Genomic DNA, 26,649 nt, shown 5'->3' with positions numbered 1-26,649 from the left:
TCCAAGGAATCCCCCCCCCCCCCCCCCACCCCAAAGAAAATGTATACACAAATGTTGAATACCCCAACTATACAAGATATAATAATTCACCATTCAACTCTTCACAGAAAAAAAAAAGAAGCAAAACAAAAACCCAAGACCGCCGTAAAACCCACTAGCCAAATCATACCCAAATAAGACGGGGTGGGTCTGTGAGAAAGAGAGAGGCTTCGGTGGTGAGAGGAGAAGAAAGAAGAGAAAGGGGACTGAGAGAAAGAAAAAGAGGGACTCAAACGAAGAAGAAAAGAAAAGAAAGGAGAAAAAGCAGAGTGCAACCGGCAGTCGGGTCAATGAAGGTAGACGAGAGCGGGAGACGAGATGAACAACAAGGGTTTTTTTTTCATTTTTGTGTTTTTGCAGCGAATATGCAGTAATTTCTCTATTTTTTTCATCAATTTTTTTAATTTTAGCAAAAATTTGGAAAAATAATTTCAAAATAAATATTCTAAATTAACAATAAAAAATAAGATACTATCTAAAAAATTTCTAAACTATTTTAAAAAATTCAAATAAAACTTTATCTTTTATTACCTATAATTAAATTCTTATATTTTTATTTCAATTTAAATAAGTTTTATATATTTATTTTGAGTCTAATAATTTATTATTTTATACTTAATATGTTAATATATCATAATTAATACTGATATGATATACTAATTTAGCGTAATAATATGATTATATAATTTTTTTACTCTTCACATCAATATCATATCAATGCTATATGAAAAAAAAATTAATAATATTTTAATTAATAATAATTAATTAATTATTAATTATAAAGATCTATTTAAGTTACAAAATATATAAAAATTTGATTCAATATAATAAAAATAAAAATTTATTTAAATTATTTTTAAATAATTGAAAATTTTATTTAAGAATTATATTTAAAAAAATACTAGTAACTACTATATCAATAAGAGTATAAAAAAGTAATATTACTAAGTAATGAGATTGAAGTCGAGCTCGACTTGTCACTTGTATAATATAATTTTTTTAATACTAAATTTGAATGGTTGATAAGTTTTTAATAAAATTTTAAATTTTTAATATTATATAAAATTTATGTATATTTTAATATTTTATTTGAATTTTATTTTAAATTCAGACTAAGTTTGCATCAAATTTTTAACATTTTATATAAATTAATAATAATCAAACTTGACACTATATTATCAAGATTACACCCCTACACGTCAAAATAAATAACAACAATTATGGGCAATTGATGAAGTTAATGAACTAAGTAGATGTGAGAGACGGTCCAAAATCATCCATAAATTGTCTTGGATCAATTTTAAAGTGCTCATAAGACTTAATTTACTATTCAAAATCATTCAAAATTTAAAACTTTTAAAATTAATTTTTTAGAATGATTTTCAATTTTAAATACTTACTCGATCTAGATCCAAAAAACTAAACCATAAGATCTATTCTTGAATTGACATAAGATCAATTTTAAACTACATTTTAAAAAATTATAATTATTCTATTAACTTTTTTGTTAATTTATTTTAATTTATTTTGTGGGTTAATAAAAAAACATACATTATAATATTTAAACCTGTAAATTTTTTCAACTTTAAGTGCTAATTGTGAGAGCTTTTAGACTAAAATATCAAAGCGTCATAGGTTTGTAGAATAATAATCCTAAAAACATATGGATTAATATATGAATTATTTTATATATTGGCATTGAAGTTTTTAAATTCCATAATACCATTTGTAAATTTGATATACTTGTTCATTTAGATCTTATATTAATTTATTAATATTTTATAGAATTAAAAAAAATATTAATTTATTAAATGAACAAGTGAAAATTTTATAAACCTGCAGATGATGTTTATAATTTTCATTAATCTCCATGAAGCATTCTAAAAACTTTGTGAAATTAATTACAGAATCTATCCAAATTCTCTTAAAGAGATATCAATGAAAAGTGAAAATTATTCTATTGTCTATTGACTTCAACTATCAGCATGTTGTTTCTATTAAATGATAATCTTTTACATTAATATAATTAGAATATGACTTGTGCATTGTACACAGATTAAATATAAGACATTCATGCATGTTATTCGCGCAAAGTTCATACTTCTACAATGTATATGAACAATTTTAAATCTCTTTCAAAAATACTGTTTAATTTTTTTAAATACTCTCTAAAACTGATATGTAGTTAAACCTTTTAAATATGTTATGGATACTGAAAAAAAAATTAAATATTGTCCACTTCTTGCAAATTAATTATAATTTTATTATATAGAAACCGCGTGGTGTTGCTCAACAATTTGACTTATTATGAGATTAAAATGGCATTTTTGGTCGTAATAATGATTCAATAATAAATATAAATAAATAATAGGTTTTTTTTCTTATTTATTTGTCCATTTTGTTTTTAAACCTCTCGATTTTCAAACCTCAAAAATATGTTCTCTATTTTCTTTTTTAACGTTTAATACTATTTCTATGTGTATTTACCTTTTGATGTTAAACTTATGAAATATTCATTTGAAATTTAAAATTTTAATTAATATAAAATTCAAAAGAGTCAAATTTTGTCTCTCAACTTTAGAGATAGTAATGGGTATCCTGTTATAAAGTACTCGCAAGTATTTGATTCAGTTATACCAGATTAAGATACCTCTAATCGGGTTTGGGACAGGTTCAGGTAGAAATTTCAATACTTGTGTTGGGTTCAGGTATCACCCCTTAGATACTCGATTCTCAAACTTGATTATGTTTTTTTTTATTTTATGTAATTAAAAACAAGCTTATATTGTTAATTAAATTAATTCATAAAATTATGATTATTAATTAACTTATAATATCTTTTAATATATATACTCTATGTATTGTGTTAATTTATAACAAATATAATAATAATTATTATTATTTTATATACTTTTAGTATATATACTTTAAATATAAATATTTTACTTTTTATTTTGGATTAACGTTACAAAAATTATAATTCATAAAATTATTAATTATAATATATATACTTAAAGAAAAGCGATGAGATTAAAATAATTTTGTAACCTAGTTATTTGTTTTTAATTTCATGTAATTAAAGATAAATCCATGTAGTTAATTAAAATTGTAATGTTGTTGGCTTATTGTAAACTTATAATGCTGTTTAAGTTGTTATTTGAATATTTGTTTTTAGTTATTTAAATTAATATTTAAGATATTTGTTTTTGATTATTTAAATTTAAATTTTATTATTTATGTGTTTTTATAAATCTAATTATTAGTAAATTATATGGAATATGGATGAAAAATATTATTGTATATAGATAAAGGTACAAATTTGAATTCAGGTAATTGGATACTCATGAAGAGCATTTTAATAATTTTTTTACATAATCAAATTTTGAAATTGATTCAAGTAATTAAAAAGTAATGGTTATGTATTAGGGTTAAGATTAAGATAATAAATTTTAAAAATATTCGTTAATTGTATGGTTTGAGTGTTCCATTCATTAATTAGGTTTGGGTCTAGGTTTAAATATCTCAAAATTAGTAAATACCCTACCCATCGATATCTCTACTCAACTTCATTAAAATCAAGACAAAAAGTATGGGAACAATGAAATGTATTTTAGAGAAAACAAAAAGCATTGAAATTATTTTTAAGAATGAAAATTTGTTAGCAATTTCTTATATATACAAAACTTTTCATTTGTAATGTTTTATAAAGGTTATATCATTCATCTCAGAATAAGAATAGATAAAAAACTTTCGGACATAACAACATCTCCGGATGTTAGGTATTATTTATCAATTGCGTACTCAATTTGAATACTTATGCAAAGATTTTATTTAAATTTTAGATTTAAATCTCATCATGTATAAATTTAATTTAATTTTTTGTTGATTTGTTTATGATTTATTTTGCAAGATCTATTACTATATTATAAATATAAATGAAAAAAATGTTTGACTTCAAGTATAATTTCTACTTTATAATTAAAAAAGTATCTTACTAAATGAAATTCTTTGATCAAGTAAATCTTTCTTATTCAAGCGTAACGTACAAGTATAAATGTGTGAAAAGAGAAATGTAGGTGGAAACTTAACAAGGCTGCTAAAAATAGCTATATAAATTATTAGCAAGTAGCAACAACTAGCTGTATCCTAGAGGATTACTTGGCCAGAGGACATACACTCTCTCCGCGTAGACGAAGCTACGTTGGGGTTTCGCCATGCCCAGCAAATTTTCTCAAGTCCAATTGTTTAATATCCCAATATACGTTTTCTTAAAAGAATTGTTTGACTTTGCATGAATACCGATCTAGAGATTATCTATAATTTGATCTCCTTTAGGTGAAACTTGATCAGTCTCGGCATTGTGTCCATCTATTGTACAATATTTAAGTCTTCTTATAACAAGTCCTCATTTTCCTTTTGGTATAAGAATGAATTAGCAAGTCTTCGTTCTTTTTTGCGAAACTTGACCCACTGTTTTAAGATTTTATTTTAAAAAAAATTAAAGAAAAGAAAAATTAAATATAATTCTTTAAGGATACATGTGCATATTATTGAGTTAAATATTATTTGAATGTTACTATTTAAGTTTTTATATTTTGTCTTTGGTATAACAAGTTTTCAATTTTTTTTTTTAAATTTTAGAACAAGTTCTTATATTTTATGTATCACAAGTGTATTGGAGGAAATTGGATGTCCTCTGCTTCTGGTAATGATTTCCAATCCAGCGTATGATCAAATTAAGTAATGGGATTTTAGCAAGAGAGTAGGACCAACAAATCAAAATCAAATTGTTCTTTATTTTTTAGAACATAGAGATTTGAACTACAAATTGAATAGGTTGTATCTTATTTAAAGATTCGAAAACGAAACCTATAAAATCAAATCTCAATCCTTGATAATAAGATTTTAAATTTAAAGTAAACGCATCTACCAGTGAGATGAAATGTGCTAAAAGTTTCTTGCTTTAAATATAACAAAAACTCAAGGAATTCAATATGCTTTTACATTTTTAAATTCATTAGCATTTATGCAAATATTTTTAAAGTACAGAAAATTGCATACATATAAAAATAATCATAAATGAAAGACAATTATATATTAAAAATAATTAATATTATAATTATATATAATGAAAATTTTGTAATATTAATGATTGAAATATTTAAAATGATGATTTAAACATAAAAAAAATGACCATTTTCATCAATAAAAAATTTTCCACTACATTGTACTTTTATAACAGTAGGGGCTGCTATTGATGTTCTTTTTGCCGATTCATGCTTTGGCTGTTGGTTTTCTACTCATTGAAACTGAGCTCGTGGAGCAAGGCAATGTCAGGAATGTGGGGCTTTGTCGAATTTGCAAGGGGTGTCAATTGATGCCCCACTTTTTCCTGGGATTTCGAGCAGTGCAGTGGTTATGTTGATTTGTTTTCTTTTTTACTGATGTTTTTTGAAGTGATCCTGGTTTGGGAAATGATAGCATGCTGCCAATGGCTTATTGTGCAGCAAAATCGTTTGTAAGTTTACAGTTCTCTTGCCCACACCAATCTTACATTTAATTTAAATTTAAAACAAACATAAATTTAAAGGAAAATCTAATATTTAAGGGTCTATTTGATAATTGTAAAATAATTTATTGAAGAAACATTTTTTATGTGTAAAATATCTCATGGAAAAATTTAATATTTTTTATTATTTGGATAAACTATCAAAAATATTTTTTGTTGTTTGTATTGTTTTATGAAAAATATTTTTCACTATTCATTTTAAAAAAAAAATTATCTTCAAAATGTCATTTGGAAACATTATAATATAAACAAAATAATACCTTACCAATTTAATTAAACTCAATAAATATTATCCAAATACAAAATTACTCAAATTACATACATGTTAAAAAGACCTTATTTTTGAGGGATTATTATAATTAACTAATTTTGAGTATAATCAGTTCTATTGTCAGCTCCTTCTTCATTAACTTCAATAAAGACTTTTGAAAGATTTTAAAGATGAAGTGCTGTGCTAGAGCTCATTCTATTCTTTATTTTTGATTAAATACCCAAATAAGCTTTTGAACTCTCTCAAAGAAATTTAATTCAATCTCTATCTTTTTATTGTGTTCAAATAATTAAACTTTTTAATTTTTTTTTCAAGTTAAATAAGCCCATCTCTTTAACTGTTGACTAAGTTTTCTTAATCAACGGTACATGTGGTACTTTTGTACCACGTTATCTGTCACGTGGTATGTTAACATAGTATTTTGATAACAACATCACTACCATGTGACAGATGATATGACATTAAATGTTGTTAATTAAGATTTGTATGCTTATCTTTTTACTTATACACATGTAAAAAAATGATTGGTTAACGATTTAAAAAAAAACCCCTAATTACTTTCTTCTTAATTTGTTGAACAAGCATTATCTTCCTAACCAAACTAAATCATTTGATTTAAGATTTAAGAAAAAGGGAGAACAAATTGAATTCAAAATAATTTAAAGTTTTCAACCTTTGACTTCTCGTATTTACATGCCTTCCAATTATCGTCAGACACTGCTTGACAGCTAATGAATTAATAAAAAGTGAACATAAAGAGAAAAAGTCATATCAAAGGAGAGGATCGGGGTGACGAAGAAGAAGCTCGGGATAAAAAGAAATTGTGTTTTGGACAATGTCTTACGCCATTTCAAGGTGTAAGATAATTTACAAGGTCAATAATTTATTTTTCATTTGACTTCATAAAAAGTTTTATTTTTGAATGTATTTTCACTCAATCAAACACTCAAAAATTTTTTTATAATTGAAAGAAGAGAAACCAATTAACCAAATACTTAAATATAACCAAACACTCAAAATTTTTTTATAATTGAAAGAAGAGAAACCAATTAACCAAATACTTAAATATAACCAAACATTCAAAATTATTAAAATTATTTTTTTAAAAATATTTTCATGCTTTCCAAACGGACCCCAAAACTCGAAAGTCTTGTTTTGACATTATCTGGTCCATAAACTTGGCTTTCACAAGTGCACGTAATTACTTTTGTACAGGAACCTTTAGTCATCAGTGCCGGTCACAAAGAAGGGTCTCTATCACCTTGTGTAACGGCAGAGCCCACTTTTGATTGGAGCGTCCCCAATTTTTTTTTATTTGAAGTTCTAATAAAAGGAATCAATACATTGTAACCCAAACACATTAATGTATTAGAATTAAAATTTTTGGAATTAGAGGCCTTCAATTGAAATTTTCTAAAGTGAGAATCATAAAATTCATGAAATTAAAAATAATTAATTTTAATTCTTGTATTCATAAGTTTAAATCAATAATATATCTGTGCATTCGTAATACATATTTTTGTGAAAAGTTAAACGATGAAGCACCAATATTCTAAACTAGTGAGAAATTGCTGGTAATTTGGAATATTAGTGGATTTCTTAAATTAACATTAGAAAAGAAAAGTTCTTTGAAATAATATTTGTGGAACAAATACTTGATATTGATGATAAACTATTATAATTTTCATAAATTAAATTAAATTAATTGTGAAAAGTTATGCTTGTTTATAAAATAAAAAGTTTTATACATCGAACATCTTTAATTTTTGATAAAAAATTATATTTTGTTTAGAAAGAGTTGTATTATTGAAAAACATATATTTTCGTTAAATGATATAAAAAATTTGTCTGTAGAAATATTTTCACTAAAGATATAAGTAACCTTTAAGAAAGGTTTTTCACCTTTCAAAGTCGATCTTCCCTTTTTGTTCTTATTTTTTTTATTTTCTCAAAATTTCTAACAATTTCTGTGGACTCAAACAAGGTCGTACGCTTCTAGCTAATGTGGAAAAGAAGAATTTATGTAACAGTCGTATGTTTTTGTCCAGGCTGGAAAATGTATTGAAAGTTAAAGGTTTCATCCTTTGCGTGATTGTTTATTGGTGATCCAAAGACAAAGTTTGAGGTTTTCTTTTCTCGTTGAAACTACTACTTCAGACACTTCAACAATTCGAGGAAACTAGGAGTTACCAGTTTGTTTATATTGAGATAATGCATTTGGACAGTTTATATTGAGATATAAACTAGGAGTTCAACAAAGTTTAATGCTCCTGACGGTCCAATCCTTCCTGCACATTTGTTTTATATAATAGAATTAAGATTTATAAATTATAAGAGTAAGTTTTTTTAATGCATTTGGTTCTTGTCATGTCGCATTTAAGTTTTTTTAATGCATTTGGTTCTTGTCATGTTGCATTGACTTGCTGGACGGCTGGTTCGTTGGCCATCACATGTTTTCTCAGCTTCATCCACCCAAAGTAAAACTTTTTTCTTTGTCTTTGTCAAATCTCTCCGGCTTTGTTCTTTTATATAGATATAAAGTGAAAATTCTTAATTTCCCCCTTCATAGGTGAGAGAATTAATTGCTGAACTTATCTTCTCAAGAATCCTTCTCTTCTTCAATCTCATCAGTGAAGGTGAAGAAAGGGAAAATTTCTCATCTTCTGAGGAGGTACGCCACGCAAAACCCTTCCAATTTTAGGCCCTTTGGTTTCCTTTCATGTTTTGATGATGCTTGCTATATAAGACTCTTTTCTTTCTTCTCCTTTCATTGTAATTTTCTTTTCTGGTTTTTCTCCCCTGTTTTTCACTTGTCCTCTTTTTTTGTTTAACCCATAGCTTTTTCTTTTTATTCAGTTTGCTTCTCGCAACTTAGAAAAAAAAATTAAAAAAAAAAAGAAAACGAAATGGAAATCGTTAGCTCCATTGTCACTAGCGCTGCAGAGTACACGATCTCTACCATCAAAAACCATATCAAATACCTTTGCAATCATGAGAACCAGGTCCGGACCCTCAAGAATCAAGTTGAGAGCCTGAAGGATGCACGAGAAAGAGTACAGCATTCGGTTGATGCTGCTATGGGAAATGGGGAGGAGATTGAACACGATGTCGACAAGTGGCTGACTACCGTCAATAAGAAGATCTCTGAAGAAGTAGAGAAAGTAATACAGGATGAAGAAAAAGCAAAGAAAAAGTGTTTCCTTGGCTTGTGTCCTAGTTTCTGGACACGTTACAAGCTTAGCATGGAAGCCGAAAAGGAGGCGAAGGCTGTCGCTGAGCTACTCAAACAGAGCAAATTTGACAAGGTTTCGTATCGTGCAGCTCCACAAGGTATCATGGTCGCATGTGTTAAAGGTTTTGAAGCATTCGAGTCAAGAACGATGGTTTTCAATGGAATCATGGAGGCACTGAAAGATCCAAGTATCAACATTATAGGGGTGCACGGGATGGGTGGCGTAGGCAAGACCTCGCTAGTCAAAGAAGTTGCTAGTCAAGTCAAGGAGGGCAAGTTAATTGATTCCGTAGTTATAGTAACTGTAACTCAGACCCTTGATGTTGAGAAAATTCAAAACCAAGTTGCAGACTTATTGCGTTTAAAATTTGAGGAACAGAGTAGGGTTGGAAGGGCACTTAGACTACGAGAAAGATTGCAGAAAGAGAAGAAGATTCTTGTTGTTTTGGATGATATTTGGGAAAGATTAGATCTCGAGGAAGTTGGGATTCCTTTTGGAAATGAACATGAGGGATGCAAGATACTGCTGACGTCTAGGGATCTCAATGTTTTATCAAGTGGGATGGGTACACAGAAAAATTTTGCAGTTAGCCTTTTAAATGAAGAAGAAGCCTGGGACCTGTTTAAAAAGATGGCTGGTGACTATGTTGAAAGTTGTGATCTGCAGCCTACAGCTATGGAGGTAGCAAAGAAATGTGCGGGACTGCCGATCGCCATCGCAACAGTTGCAAGGGCTTTGAGAAACAAACGTTTGTTTGAGTGGAAGAATGCTTTGCGTGAACTAAGGACGCCTTCATCAACAAGCTTCACCGAGATAACAGAGGATGTATATTCACCTATAGAGTTGAGCTACAATTATTTAGAAAATGAGAAAGTTAAGTTGACTTTCTTGCTTTGTAGTTTAATGGGTCATGATGGTTTCGTTGAATACTTGTTGCATTACATCATGGGTTTGGGTTTCTTTCATGGTGTCAACACAATAGAAGAAGCAAGATACAAAATATTGACAGTGGTGAGTAAGCTCAAAGCCTCTTGTTTGTTGCTTGATAGTTATAACGATGAACGGTTTGATATCCATGATGTTGTTCGGGATGTTGCTATATCAATTGCATCAAGGGACAACCGTATGTTTGTGTTAAGAGATGGTGATGTGCTAAAAGAGTGGCCTGATCAGGAGATAATGAAAAATTGCAGTGTGATTTTTTTAAGTTCTCCTAATATCAGTGAGCTTCCTGATGAGTTGGAGTGTTCACATCTTTCCTTCTTCTTTATGAACAATGAAGGTTCAGTGAATATTCCAGCCAACTTCTTCAGGGGAACAGAAAGACTCAAAGTCCTACATTTGGCTAGAATGCAGTTTCAATCTCTACCTGTGTCAATTAATCTCCTAACAAACCTTCAGACGTTGCGTTTAAATGGATGTGCACTGGAAGACATAACCATTATTGGAAAGCTCAAGAAATTAGAAATCCTTAGCCTTGCAGGCTCAGATATTAAAGCGCTACCCAGGGAGATAGCACAATTGACTCGGTTAAGTTTGTTAGATTTGAGGCATTGCACTGAACTCAAAATCATCCCACCAGATATCTTATCCAATTTGTCCAAATTAGAAGAATTAATTTTGGAAGATAGCTTTGTTCAATGGGAAGATGAAGTACTTGGTAGTGACAGAAGAAATGCTAGCCTTGAGGAATTGAAGCATTTGTCTCATCTAACCACTTTGTATGCTTATATTCCGAATGCCCAAATAATTCCCGAATGCCTGTTCAGTGAGACATTGGACAGATACAAGATTTTTATAGGTAATGGTGCATGGAAGAGGTTCGCCAAGTATGAATGCTCAAGAACACTGAGATTCAACTTAGATACAAGCATTTACTTGGATCATGGGGTGAAAATATTGTTGAAGAAGACAGAAGATTTATATCTAGATCAACTTAAGGGTATCAAGAATGTAGTTGCTGAGTTGCATAATGGTGAAGATTTTCCACATTTAAAGAAACTTCACATTCAAAATGGTTTGGAAGTGCAGTATATAGCAACGGAGAATACTCAGTTTTCTCAGTTACAGTCCATGACACTCCAAGATCTGCCACAGCTTATTGGCTTTAGCTCTGAAGAGAAGACGAGTTCCACCTCCCAGCAGGAGCAGGGGAATACAAGCACCAAGCCACTTTTCAATAAACAGGTATTTATTTATTTATGGAGCAGTCAATGGCTTAATTATATTTAGGTTTCGCTTCCCATTTCATTTTCCAAGTTTAGCTTTTATTCGTATTTGGTAAACGACATCAACAGTATTCTCCTTTAAACCCTAGTTCCTACTTTCTTATTTATTTTGTTAAGCCTCTTTCACTACAACAAATTTAAATTTTAATCCCATTACTTTAGGTGACATATTTTTTTGTATAATAAAATCTTAAAGAGTGTAGTCATTTTAACTTTTAATTTCACTTTTTTCATATTTAGTAGCAATATAAAAAAGTACAACTTTTAATAGTGTATGCAATTTGTATGTTTACATTTTATTTATAATGTATCAAAAAATTTTTATAGTGAAATTAGATCTATAAAAATATTTTAAAAGGTACAAAAAAATATTATTAAAAATATTTTTAATAATATATTTTAAAAATATGTTGTCTTAAATTAAAATATTATAGTGTTTAATCTATTTTAGAAATTCTCTCCTTCACCTTAATGTGTTGTCTCCATAATCCTTCTATATTCAATATGTCCTGTGTACATTTTAGAATAATTATTTGTCTTTGGCTAATAACTTTTTTTTTATTTATTTTCTTATTTTTTTGTTTAAAATTTAATCTGTTAAAACATACGGGAAATAACCCCATTACATGAAAGCAAGCTATGTTTAATAGACTAACATATAAGCATAGAACCATACCTTTTACAGGAGACATTAAGTGAAAAACACAAACTCTTAAGAATCTTAACTCCCACCCTTTGTTCTGGAAATCGTCATTGCTGCCAGTCAAAACAGCATCGCGTGAAGAAACCAATAACAAATTGATAATTTTTATTGACAAGGAAGTCCTTATTAATTGAAACTTTCCATAGTTGATAATTTTTCTGTCAAATTAAATATTACCTAATTTTTAATTTATTAATTTTTGAGTACCTCGAAATATGTATTTGTTTATTGTAATTTTCATTAAAATAAAATACTACCTAATTATTTATTTATTTCTTATTGATATCAAATTCCTCATTAAAGTGAAATTTCTTTTTTAAGTAATGATTTATAGTTTATTAGTATCACTTAAAAATTGACTAAATTAATCATACTTTTTTTACAAGCTGCCCTATCTTGTCTGTGAAGCTCAAGCTAGCTATTATATGCGCTTGAAAATTGCTAAATGCTAAGGATCAAACTCTCATGGTGGCTATTGATTTTTTGACTCTTGCATCCATAGAGAGTGATTTTATTTTTCATAGTTTTGATTATTAGCTAGGGGAATGTGAAGAGCATGATTTTTATTACATTAAAGCATGTATAAGTTAATTTAGATTTTGTTTGGTTAACACTTTTGCTATTTTCTATTTCCTTTTAGAAGAACAAACATGTTTGGATACTAAAGCAAATAAAAATTTTTGAGGATTATACACAAAAAAAATGTTTTCGTAACCAACTGTGTTATTATTGTTTTAACTAATTTTATGATATTACATTTCATTGTTTGCCTTCAATTTATAAATATTCTTCAAAAGTGTAAAGCAAGTATTAACAGTACCAACCAAATGGGTTACAATAACTTCTACATCTAACTAAGAATACATAGTGACCTGCAAATATGAAGTGATTTTACTTGATTAATAGATGATCTTTTCCCTTGCATTAACGGGTAGTCCAAGAAGTTAAGGTGTAAACCACTTTTTATTTATTTGTGTTCTTTTTTGTTAAATTTTATGATATCTCGATACTTATAATTTTTGTCATGGATGGTTAGAATAACAAATAAAGATTATAATTTTAGAAGAACCTGTCAAAACATAAAATTTTGCAAAGAAAGTCAATAAGTTAAATGTAGTTTCTTTGATTTTGTTGTATTACTAATATGATAATTAATTAATAATAGTTTTTTCCTCATTAAATGATAATAATAACAATAAATATATAATATGTAATAATAAATATGTCCTAATGTAATTAAAATAAACATAATAAAGTAAAACATTTGTATCATAAATAAATTAACTAAATGTAATCTTTAGGTTTATATCTTATTGATGTAACTAATGTTCTACTGCATACTTTTTTTTTCCTATTCTAGGTAAGACTTTTACAAATACCTGGACTCTGAATTGAATTAATGTCTTAGACTTAAAAGTTATAATGCCAAATGTTTATTATCTAATATATAACAAGTAATAAAATAAGCATCCGAGTATTTTGTTCATTGATTAAGACATGATCTTCCTACTTAAAGAGTATGAATTCAAATCTCCTTCCCCTAAAAAAAGTAACAAAATAAAATGAGATCACTTTTATATATTTTGATCAAATTAGATAAAAGACTTGTTCTTTTCCCTCTTTTTTCTCCTTTTTTGTTTTGTTTTGTGTGAAAGTGAGCTTTCTTATTATCTAATATCTTAGGATAGTAATTGATTTTTTCACAGAAGTGTCATTTTTAAGAAAACATAAAGCAAAACATGAGATCGACAAAATTCAATAAATTTATAATTTTGGCCTTTTTCATTTTTATATTCTTCTGCCTTTTATGGACAAATAATTTGAGCGTATATAGCTTGAACAAACGGCAATGCTTTTATGTTTTTTTAATTTCATTATTAGTTAAAGTTATAATTCCAATCTAATGACAGTCTATGAAAAAAAACTTAATTAATACATTAATTTTATTATAAACATCAAACTTTTTATTTTTTGGAAATTAAACATCAAACTTTTTATTAAGAGAGAAAAGGAAATAAAATTTTGCGTTTCATAAATTATGAGGGGTATTTAGATCATTCAATTTTAGGACTTTTGGACTTCACATTTTAAGATATACACATATATTCTCTAGAGTTTTAAGGAAAAAGAATTGTACATATGTGCAGATTGTGTTCCCTCAATTGACAAGCTTGCGATTGTCCTCAATTAAGACCCAAAGGATATGGCACAACCAGCTTTCAGAGACTTATTGTTTTTGCCTTCCGAATTTGAAGACCATCATCATTGAGGGCTGTCATTACTTACAACATCTGTTATTTCCCTCTGTTGCTAGAAATCTGGTACACCTTGAACAGTTGGAGATGGTAAATTGCAAGTGCTTAAGAGAGATAATATTTACAGGGGAAATAACAGAACAACAGGAAGATTTGATTTGCTTCCCTCAATTAAACTCCCTAAAAATAAAGAATCTTCCGAATCTCATCAAATGTTGTTCAGGAAATTATAATATTGGGTTCCCATCACTAAAAGTGCTGCAGATTGAGCATTGCCCTAAATTACAAGAATTTATTAGTGAAACTAAAATGGAGGGGAAATATGAGTCCAGTATACAAGCTCTCTTCAATGAAAAGGTGAATTAGTCTCTCACTCTTATTGCTCTCTCTTGTTTTCCTTTATTTTTTTGCCTTAGTTTCATGAATTAACTCTAGTTAACTTTTTACTCATTGGCACGAATTATATAGGCTGCAGTTCCCAGATTGGAAAGGATGACACTTTCCCACTTGAGAAATGTGAAGAAGATGTTTCATGACCAACTTCTAGCAGGTTCCTTTGGCAAATTAGAAGAAATGAATGTTGAATGCTGTGATGAGTTATTGGCTCTTTTTCCATCTAATGTGTTCGGAGTACTTCAAAGCCTAAAAACACTTAGAGTGGAGAGATGTGATTCACTAGAACAGATGTTTGAGGTTGGGGTTGGAGGGTTAAATATCAAAGAAACACATGCTGTAGATTCTCAACTAATGGAATTGTATATTTATAATCTACCAAAACTGAAGCATGTTTGGAATAAAGATCCCCAAGGAAGTCTTACCTTTCGAAATCTGCGAAAGGTAAGGGTTATGAGTTGTGAGAGTCTGAAAAATCTATTTCCTGCATCAATAGCCAAAGATCTTCCCCAAATCGAAGATCTAACAATAAGTAGTTGTGGGGTGGAGGAGATTGTATCCGCAGGGGAAGGATTGGAGCAGCCGGTTAGGTTTAAGTTTCCTCAAATGTCTTCCCTGCAGCTTACACGCCTAAGAAAGCTCAAATGTTTCTATCCAGGGCAACGTACGATAGTCTGGCCCATGTTTAAAAAATTGACAACAGATTGTTCTACTTTAATAAAGATGCTAGCTTCAGAACGTCTGAGAATCCATGACGAGCTGGAATTCACAAAAGGACAATCACTTTTCTTGGATGAAGAGGTATGATTCTGAACTTTCACTATTTCCTTTAAAAAAACCTGAAACACGGTCACATGCATGACATATCGATATTTATCACTGATACATAATTTTGAAATTTGAAGTATAATTTAGTAAATCTTTTAATTTATCATCAACTAATAATAATATAATAAATTAAGAAGCATATGTATTAAATGAAATAAATTCAGTTTTAACAGAATATATATCTAGCTCCATCATTAATTTCAATTTTAACTTATAAAAACATTAAATTTGTAATGAAAAACGTTTTTTACTACCAATAATGCAAAAGGTTTGATTCTTGAAATATAGAATTTAAAGTACACATAAGTGAATTTTTACTGTATCCTATTTAAATTTTTTGGACATTTTTTTTATATCAATCACACTCCCTTTTAAGATTTTCATTACACACTTATTTTAATTAAGCTCTTTTTCATTCCAGGGGACTGCCCCTGGTCTTGTCAATATTCCCTTGATAAATTCTTATCTCTCACCTCCGTTGGATTTTCTATATTTTCTGGTTGAACGAAACCTTCCCAAATTCCTACATTATTTAAAAATGCTGCATATGATTGGTCTCTCCACTCTTAAAAATCAGTTTTCTCATCAAACTTGAAAACTAGAAGCTACACGTATGGTATATATGCAGGCATGGCAACAAAACTCACAGCAACAAGTAAAGCCTTATCACATAAAAGTCATTCACATCCGAATACAAGTTCAATAACTCAATAGAAACAAGACGCATAGGCAACAACGAAAGAAAATGTAATTTTAACCACTTAACAAAAAAAAAAAATCTTATTATACGTTTTATCTTACACACAACAAACATAATATATATGATAAAAATCGTCTTATTCTACTCTTAATATTTGCACAAACCAAACAGAAAGAGAAGATAGTATTATTTAATATAATTCATTTCCTTGTCTTTATCTTATACTCTTCCCTTCTTTTGTCTTAGTCCTTCAACTTTTAGTGAGATTAATTTTTTTTTTATTTTGATTTATCTTACATTAAATTTTTAAATTTTAAATTTTTTCTAGTATAGATTTGGAATGCGTTCTAGTACAAAAAAGCAAAAGAAAAATAATCAAGAAACATAAATTTTATCTTATATTCCTTCCTTTCCTTTTTCTTTGTCTCTCTTTGACTTTCAAGAAGAGTAAGACGAAAACTTTTTACTTTGATTTATTTTATATTAAAATTTGAAAAAAAAATTATAATGCAGATCTATATTATAAAAATTTAAACATCCAGATGTTACAATTTTTTTAATATAAAAAAGTAAAATAAATCATAAAAAATACGTTTGCAATATGAAAAAAAAATAAGAGTATTAAGTGTCAAAGAAAGATAAACTTCGTTTTGGGATATCTAAAAAAAATAACAAAGAAAAAGGAAGGAGAGTACTATTCCATACTATGAACTAGGTAATAACTAGTTTACTTAATTGCCTTTCACAAAAAAAAAAAAAAAAAACTAGTTTAATTACTTAAATTTCTCTCTTGATGCTATTTTTACTAAATAGCAGCTTGGCCGTGTTACCTAAATAGATTATCATATATCTTTTACACTCATCTTTCTGACAACAACTTTTTGTTTTTTGGGCAATTGGAAGCTCATTAAGTCTTGTGCTACACAAAACTTGTGTTACATCACGATATCATTTGACATTTTATTTATATTTTTCTGGTTAAAAATTTCTTTCCTTGCATAAAGAATTACTGTATTTAGCATTATCTATTTAAAAGTTTCTTCAAATGAATGCCCAAAGCACAATTTGATCATTTAATTTTTTATTTGAAAGATCTATATATTCATAAATTTAGATCATCTATTACATCTATAGGAAGATTATCTCTACTGTCATTATGCATCCTAAACATACTACCATGGTATGTACGGAAAAAATTACAAATTTTTTGTTTTGATAAAAAAAATTAATTAGCTCACATGATGAAATTTTTGGCGTTTGAAAGTCTCAAATTATTTTTAACAGAATAAAATTAGTCCAAGCAATGGAAAAGTTAATGGGTTGAGTAGACCATTAACTCGAACTTTGTATAGCTTTGACCTTTTTCTTTTATGCATATTTGTGCATATATCTGTGTCCGTTGCGTGACCAAGAATAACGTTTTTTTCTTTTGACCTTGTTGGGCAACAATTTTTTTGAAAGGCATTGTAGAGCAACATTGACTCTGATTTTTTCTTATTTGATTGGTTTGCTAGGTCATTCCCAAATTAGAGGAATTGAGCTTATCAAATATTGATGACATTGCAACGATAAGTGATGGCCAGTTTCCTACTGACTTGTTTCACCATATTAAAGTTTTTGAGGTGAATAACTCCAATTTTCCAATTTGTTTGGTCCAAAAATTGCACAATCTTGAAAATCTGAAGTTCTCTAATTGTGACTTCAAAAGTCTAGTCTCTTGTGAAGGAAATGTTGCGGAAAAGCCTGATGCTGGGATTCTCTCACGAATTACAAAATTAAAATTGAATTCTTGCAAAAATCTTACATATATATGGAAGAAAGATTCAGAGCTGGGCCACATTCTTTCTAATCTGGAAACTCTAGAAGTTGTGTGCTGCGATGATTTGTTAAATTTTGGACCCTCCTCAGCATCTTTCCGAAATCTCACAACACTTGAAGTGGGAAGATGCAACGAGATGAAAAACTTAGGTACACCTTCAGTAGTCCAGAGTCTGGTACAACTAACAAAAATGACGATACAACACTGCGACAGGATGACAGAAGTAGTTGCAACCGATGGCGATGAGAATGAGATCACTTTCAGCAAGTTGAAATATTTAGAACTCTATCATTTACAGAGCCTCGCAAGCTTTTGTCCAGGAAATCACACCTTCAAGTTTCCATCCTTGGAAGACTTAATTGTGAGTAATTGTTATAGCTTAAAGGTTTTTTCTCAAGGAGTTTTAAGCACCCCAAAATTAGAGAGAGTAAAAGAATCGTGTTATGGTGACAAAGGGCGTTGGGCTGGTGACCTTAATACCACCATACAACAGTTGTACACTGAAAAGGTATGAGTTAATTCATGACACTCCGATCCTGCTACAATTTATTTTGCAAACTACAGCTCAATTTTATTTTTTGATTGAAATATTGCCTTCTTTCATTGTTTTAGAAATTAAAAGGTATTAGTTCAATGATTGAAGAAGAAAGTTTATTTTTATTATTTGTACTTGTAATTAAATAATAATGTTATGTTTTATCATATATAATTAGTGCAATATATCTGGTTTGTTAGGTTGGATGCTATGGCCTATTCCGTTTGAAATTTTCAGACGCATTTCCCGAGTTGATGGAAATATGAAATAGGAACCCTCAAGAAATTTTGCACTTCAAAAACCTTGAACATCTGAAAGTTTGTAATTGTAGCAGCTTGAAATACATTTTTACCCCCTCTATGGCTTTGAGCCTCCGGCAATTATTCACATTAGAAGTAAAAGAATGTCCCTCGATGGAAGCAGTCATCATGGAACAGGGAGTTGAGGAGGAAGCAACGACAGATAAGTTAACATTCCCCCAGTTCTACTTCATAAAAATTGAGTCATGTTCCAACTTGACGAGTTTTTATTTGGGAAGTCGAGCTCTTAAATTTCCAGGGCTGGGCACAATTAGGATAGTGGTCCAAGAATGACTACATTTGCTGCTTCTTCATATTCAAGGGACAAGGAGAAAGAGACGGGTGGTGATGGAAGTGAAAAATGGGATATTACTTCAACTTTTTTCGGCGATAAGGTCAGTTTGTTAGTTAAGATTCATTTTCATATATTTGCAAGATTTTATTTCCTTTTTTCTTTATGTATGTTCCTCACTTAAGTAATATGGAACAATATATTTATCATTGAGTTAAATATTTAGATTTCTTTTTTTAGTTTGATCAACCTTATCGCATGGTAACAAAAAAAAAAAAGAGTTAGATAATGTTAAATGTGACTGAATAAAAAAAAAAGATAGTGTTAACTGTGATATTATTAATATACAGAGAAATGACTGCAAGTACCAACTACCTTTATCTCGTTTCCTTTATCTATTTTTTTTAAATGTTTCTTTCCTTGTGCAATCATCTAAATTTTTGTTTAATATTTTAATGCCTTACGACACTTCTTTAACTTTTTGACATTAAAAAATTAAATAAAAATATTATAAAAAGGAAAATTTATTATAAAATATATTAAAATTAAAAATTGTCTACTAGAGATAATAAAAGATCAGATATTAGAAGTGTTCAAGCATCGAGCTGTCCGCCTTGAATTTGTTCTGATTATGTTTGGGCTTATGCATATATTTTTAAGCTCAACTTTGACAGGAATTGACCCAATTAAATTATTTTTTATGAAATAATATATTTTATTTAATTTTAATTTTTAAATATAATTAAAATATTACAATTATAAAATAAAAATGAATTATTCTAATAATAAAATAATAATTAAATGAATAAATTGAATCAAGTTTCAGATTGACTTTTAGAATGGGAGGCTCAATAGGTTTGGTTCGACTCATGGACACTGCTATCAACTATAGAGAAAGTATTACTTATGGTGAATAGGGTAAGATAATGATCATCATATCTCATATTTTTTATTTACTTTAAAAGGAAGGATTAGAGTGTAAATATTGGATGAGTCAACCTCCTAAGCAATAGTATAGATAAGATTCGGATAAGTATTGTACATTTCCTATTTTTACCTTTAAAAGTTACATACTGAAGCTAATGGTAATGTGTCACATCCCATTGTCTAATTGGCAAGTCCAAAATGTCACAGTTTTTCTTTTTTCTTCTTTTCCCTTTATTTCTTCCTTTTCTTTGTTTTTTCTTTCTCTTTTTAGGTCAAATTCAAAGTAGTTCTTTTTTTTTTCATTTTCTTTTCTTGTTTATGTAAATAATAGGTTAATAGTTTTTTATATATATATTGATCTTGTTTTTGCTCTTTTATATATATATATATATATATATATTTCTGTTATTACTTTTTAATGTTATTGTTTGACTATCATCCCTTGTCGTTAACATGCCCATTCTCTGAAATCATTGTTTTCAGTTTTTTTTTAAAGAAATAAACTATGAGAATTATGTTTGCAGGTTGTGTGTCCCAAATTGTACAAATTGAATCTGTCCTCAATTAACGTTAAAAAGATATGACATATCCAACAATTAGCATCCTCTTTTCATGTTCACAATTTGGAATGGATTAAGATAAAGGGTTGTCACAATTTGAAATACCTGTTTCCATCTTTCATGGTAAAAACATTTTGTGCAACTCCGTAGGCTTTCGATTGTGGACTGTAAGGCCACGGAAGAAGTAATCTTCATGGAAGGAATGACAGAAGAAGAATCAATGAGCAAGATGTTGTTCACCACTCCAAAATTCCTAAAGCTCGAAGACCTTCCTAAACTCAGAAGATTCTGCTATGAAACTGACAATGAATTCCCCTCCTTGAGAAGTCTAGTCCTAACAAACTGTCATGTATTGAAGACATTCGTCTTTAAATCTGTAATTGACGAAGTTGGGGATGAACCTTAAATTCATCAGAATGCACAAGGAAATAACTCGGCTCTCTTCATTGAAAAGGTGATTTCTTCTCTTGTTTTCCCTTTACCATTCTTTTCTGCACGAATTCTGCTTTTGTTTGTGGCTTTTCTTTCATCTGTTAATTTCACTATAACACATTGTTAAGGTTTTTTTCTTCTTTCCTATTTCATTTATTAATCCGATTAAATGAATCTTTTTAGGTGGTCTTCCCTAAGCTAGAGAAGTTGACAATCAAAGCTATAAGGGACTGTAGAAAGATATGGCAGGATCAACTCTCGATGAACTCATTTTGCAAACTAAATAATATATGGGTTGGAGACTGTAAAGCACTCCTAAATATCTTCCCGTTTAATGTGATGGAAAGACTCCAGGAACTAGACAAGTTGCAGATTGTGAATTGTGATTCATTAGCCATAAGAACTTATTGCTAATCAATCACATGCAGCAATAGCTACTCGATCAATTGTGGTAGAAACAGATACTACATTTGTGTTTCCCAGAGTGATATACTTTCAACTTGATAAATTGTCCAAATTGAAAAGTTTTTACTTTAAAATACATGCTACAGAATGGTCATCGTTGAAAAAAATGGAGGTGACTCAATGCCACAAAGTATAGATATTTGCTAAAAAATGTACTTGCTTCGGAGAAACACATACAGAGAGTCTGGTTGAAATCTCAAATCAACAACCCTTGTTTTAAATCAATGAGGTATGAACGCAAAACTTATAAAACTTTTTTGTCTTTTATAATTTAACCAATTAAAACTCTTTGTTTTTGTTTAACACACATGTTAATCATTCAGGTTACGTTCCCTATCTTGGAAAAATTAAGATTGAAGCAGAACAATATTGTGAAAGGAACAAGGCATGTCCAAGTACTCTCAATAGAATGTTTCAGGAAACTAAAGGTTCTTGAGCTTATAAGCGTTCCTGAGAAATCAACTGCTCTTCCATATTGCGTCATTCAGTCATCACCAAATGCTGAAAAGCTAGTTCTAAGTGATGCTTCCTTCTGTCACATTTTCCGGTCTGAAGAACTCATTGATGAGGAAAGACATGCATGGGCACTCACTCTGTTAATTGAATTGAGGTTGTCTAAACTTCCAGAGCTAACACATCTCTGGGAGGAAGGGTTCCAACCCATACCAATTTTCTGTAACCTGAGAATTCTTGAAGTGCTGGAATGTGGCAAATTAAAGACTTTAGTGCTATCTTTGGTGTCTTTCGAAAATTTAACCAATCTGGAAGTTTCAAAATGTCATGGATTCATAAATTTAATAGCATGCTCAACAGCAAAGAGCCTGACACTACTCGAGAGAATGAGCATAACTGATTGTGAGATAATGGAGGAAATCATAGCAATTGGGGGTGATGAAATGGAAGGTGGCATTGTTTTCACCCGACTGAAGTATTTGCAACTAAGTTGTCTACCATGTCTAGCAAGCTTTTGCTTAGGGGATCACAACTTTGAATTCCTAATCTTGCGAAAGGTGATTGTGAGAGAGTGCCCAAAAATGAAGATTTTCTGTCAAGGAGATTTAAGCACAACAAAACTGAATCAGGTGCAATTGACAGAGGAGGAAGATAGAAACCTGTTGTGGAAATTGCCTAAGAATCAACAAAGATAAAATTCAGAGAAAATAAGCAAACAAAAAAACATAAGAATTTACATGATTCGGCCTCTTGCCTACGTCTACGAAGTAAAACTGTTCTTATATTATTGAGAATTTAAAGTACAATAAATTGACCTTTATAGTTCCCAAAACGAACCCAAGATCCCTTGCACACTCTTCTTTAATAACCTCCCAAGAACACTCACCCAAACCACTCTCGCTCCACCAAGAGCAAAAGACAGAGTTACAAGGTGTTCACTCTCTAGAGCTCTTAAAGTACTACTTGCAATTCTAAAGTCTAGAAATCCACTTTTATAGTATAAAAGTCAAAAGTAGAATGTGATTAGGATTCGATGTGGAATAAGAAGTTTAAAACCACACAACTACTTAATATTGTATACAAACAAAAATCCTAATCAAATAAGATCTAGAATTCTAGTCAACCTAAAACTCAACAAATCTCCACCTTTGACTTGAATTCAAACTCCTTAAACCTCTTCCACTAGTCGCACCTAATTGCAACTTCCTAACTCCACCTACTTTCCAACACCTTGAACAACTCTCCAAGCATAAGACTTTTTAAATCATTGGCCTTTATAATTACCACGACTACACATACCGAATCAAGTATGGTCCAACACTTGATTCCACAAAACGGCCAATGCACCTGTGTAGCCGTCAAGTCAATGGCACTAATTGACTTTGGAAAGGGACCTCAATGACCCTTCCAATTCACTACTGGCAAGATTTTTCGTCTTTTCACCATCATCTACATCATGGGAATCTTTCATCACCTCCTCGGCAAATGAAATCTCACTTTGGTAGCTACCATCCCCTGTGCACTGTTCCCATCCTTTCAAGGCCTCACATTCTAGATGATACAAGCCATTATGTAAATTCCCCCTCATCAGGATCATGTCGCCTTGTGTGACTTTTACCACTCCATCACAAGCAGAATATCCATACCCTTTGTAGTCTAATAGGCTCAATGATATTAGATTCTTACGCATCTTTGGGACATAAGCCACACCACCCAAAGAGCGCACAACCCCATCAAATATTTTGATTTTCACAACTCCAAGACCCATGACCTTCACTATTGACTTATTACCCAAAGTCAAATTCCTAGCCACCCCTTCTTGAAGTAAATCAAAACAATCCGTTTGATAACATATGTGAGTAGCAGAAGCAGAATCTAAATACCAATAAGAATTTGCATCCATATTTTCTGAAATTGTAAAAACATCACAATCATCACTTTCAGCAACGAAAGCACACTCACCTTTGTTCTCGTTACTTTCATCCCTTTTTGTAGGACAATCCCTTTTAATATGCCCATACCCTTTGCATTTAAAACATTGAACATTGTTGGATCTAGACTTGCCACCCTTAGATCCCTTACCAGTTGACTTCCTCCTATTAGCCTCAATTACCAATGCCAAGCCATTTGGATCTCCATCCCCTTCTTTACTTTTCTTTCGGGCTTCACGAGATATTAACGTTGCTTGTGCTTGTTCTAACGTTATTGTATCCATCACACATATAAGAGATTTCACAAATACCTCATAGAAGTCTAAAAGCGAAGCCAGGAACAATAGTGCCTTTTCCTTTTCCTCCACCTTGACATCAACCTTCTTCAACTGATCAATGATTCCATCGAATTCATTCATATGCTTCATGAGATCTCCATTCTCCTCCATCTTTAAGCGATACAACTTTCACCTAAGCTGCAACTTGTTAGAAAGACTTTTCGCCAAGTAAATTTTCTCTAACTTTGCCCATAATCTTAGAGCAGAATCCTCATCAATAACATGGTTAAACACATTATCTCCAATGCAAAGCCGAATAATGCTCACACACCTTTGCTTCAACTCTGCCCATTCAACATCCTTCATGTCATTTGGTTGCCCTTCCTCCTTTCCTAGCAAAGGGCGCATTAAACTTTGCTGCACAAGGAGATCTTTCATCCTTCTCTGCCACTGCGTGAAACTAGTCTTCCCATCAAACTTCTCAATTGAAAAATTCGTAGAACTAGTAACTTTCAACATCCTTGTTGAATCTTAAATTTACCGAACCCGAAGCTCTGATACCAGTTTGTTGTGAAAATTGCCCAAGAATCAACAAAGATAAAATTCAGAGAAAATAAGCAAACAAAAAAACACAAGAATTTACGTGGTTTGGCCTCTTGCCTAAGTCTACGGAGTGAAACTGTTCTTCTATTATTGAGAATTTAAAGTACAATAAATTGACCTTTATGGTTCCCAAAACTAACCCAAGATCCGTTGCACACTCTTCTTCAATAACCTCCCAAGAACACTCACCCAAACCACTCTCGCTCCACTTAGAGCAAAAGACAGAGTTACAAGGTGTTCACTCTCTAGAGCTCTTAAAACACTACTTGCAATTCTAAAGTCTAGAAATCCACTTTTATAGTATAAAAGTCTAAAATAGAATGTGATTAGGATTCGATGTGGAATAAGAAGTTTAAAACCATACAACTACTTAATATTGTATACAAACAAAAATTTTAATCAAATAAGATCTAGAATTCTAATCAACCTAAAACTCAACAAAACCTACGGGGTCAAAACATCGCATAATGGGTCAACCTCCCAAAACCTCAAAAGAAGCAAGATAGAAACCTTACCACATGGCTGATGTTCTTTTACAGTTAAAAATGACTAAAAAGTTATGAGTTAGTTAAATATAAAGCTAATGCCTAAACCAAAACTGGTTATAAAGCTTTGAGACCAGCTGCAGTAGTTCCAGCTCTACCATGACGAACCTGGGGAAAACATGCAAGGACACAGTTCTCCACATTTCCAAGTACATATAATGGCCAAATTAACAAATAAATAGATCCATACAGCCAAAATAGAGCTTTACTGTTCAAGCCCTCAATTACATCAGTTCTTCAAAACATTTAACAGAGAAAAGTAATAAGGAGATAACTGTGTCGCTTATGAAGCATCTCATCAACCCATTTCATAAAATATTCACCCATTGTAGACCACCAACATGAGTGGATAAAGATAATTAAAAAGAAATTTCTGTCAACTAAAACAAGTATTAAAAATTTTAGAAAAATAAAGTAATGACAAAATTTTAGCAAAGTGAAATTTGCAGAGATAAAAGGAAAAAAAAGGTAGGAAGATACAAAAATGTAATGGGATTTGAGGAGAGTGGGAGCATGAATAGGAATAATGAATTTTTGAGTGGGAAAGAGCTCCAAGTCAGGTTGAATTTATCGAGAGATGGTGAAAGAACAACTCAGCAAGTCTCATCTGGCAGTTAGCAGTCAAAAAAGTTAAGACTAACAAAAAGTGTTATTGAGGTAATGTCATCAGGCAATCCATTTGGGGACCATCAGAAGGTACACAATTCAACACCCATAGTATTAAAAGGAACAAGGGAGACAACCATTCCAATTACTAACCAGTTTCATAATATTCCACTGAACACCCCGTAAATAATTCAACTTCAGGATACATAAAAAGGCATAATAATGATGCATTCAGCAAGTGACTAAGCAAATATAAAGAAGTGAAATACTTTGATGATGGCCTTTTCTCCTTATAAAAGGCTTCGAATGAAACTACCACCCCTCCTATTGTTGCCATGACAATAGAATATAGGGAATTGAAGACAATAACACTTTATGCAACAGCGTTTAAAAAAAAACCAAATTAACAAAACAAAAACTCCAAGGCTAAGGAGCTTATGGATCCACTTGTTTAAAGGTTCTAAATAGAACAATTGTTTGAGACATATAACACACTATCCCCATATAAAATATATGTACAAATCATGATTCACCAAACTCATTGCTCATAAATATCTAGCACTTGCATGAAAATGACATCAAATATAAAATATGAACAGATAATTTTCAACCGCTGTAGAAGCTATAAGTTTTACATTCACAGCTTACCACAGCCATACATCGTGAGAATAGCCAGTCATGGGCA

The 26,649-nt window shown here is 30.4% G+C and overlaps 1 protein-coding gene across 1 annotated transcript; it reads left to right on the top strand.

Annotated features, from left to right (window-relative positions):
* The first annotated feature begins 8,451 nt into the window (after positions 1–8,451).
* Positions 8,452–22,696, top strand: LOC18507138 (uncharacterized). Its single transcript, XM_088806652.1, is given in 12 exon segments — positions 8,452–8,550; positions 8,736–11,299; positions 14,191–14,655; positions 14,767–15,492; positions 17,734–18,546; positions 18,774–19,152; positions 19,155–19,267; positions 20,616–20,777; positions 20,779–21,029; positions 21,031–21,105; positions 21,567–21,660; positions 21,872–22,696. Coding segments are annotated over 11 exon segments (6,417 nt in total). The 5' UTR covers positions 8,452–8,550; positions 8,736–8,785.
* The last annotated feature ends 3,953 nt before the right edge of the window (positions 22,697–26,649 follow it).

The sequence above is a fragment of the Theobroma cacao genome, chromosome 5, assembly GCF_053813885.1.
Source record: "Theobroma cacao isolate CCN51 chromosome 5, ASM5381388v1, whole genome shotgun sequence".
Taxonomy (NCBI): Eukaryota; Viridiplantae; Streptophyta; class Magnoliopsida; order Malvales; family Malvaceae; genus Theobroma; species Theobroma cacao.
The sequence above is the reverse complement of the archived record's forward strand: the minus strand, read 5'-3'. Positions and strand labels throughout refer to the sequence as shown.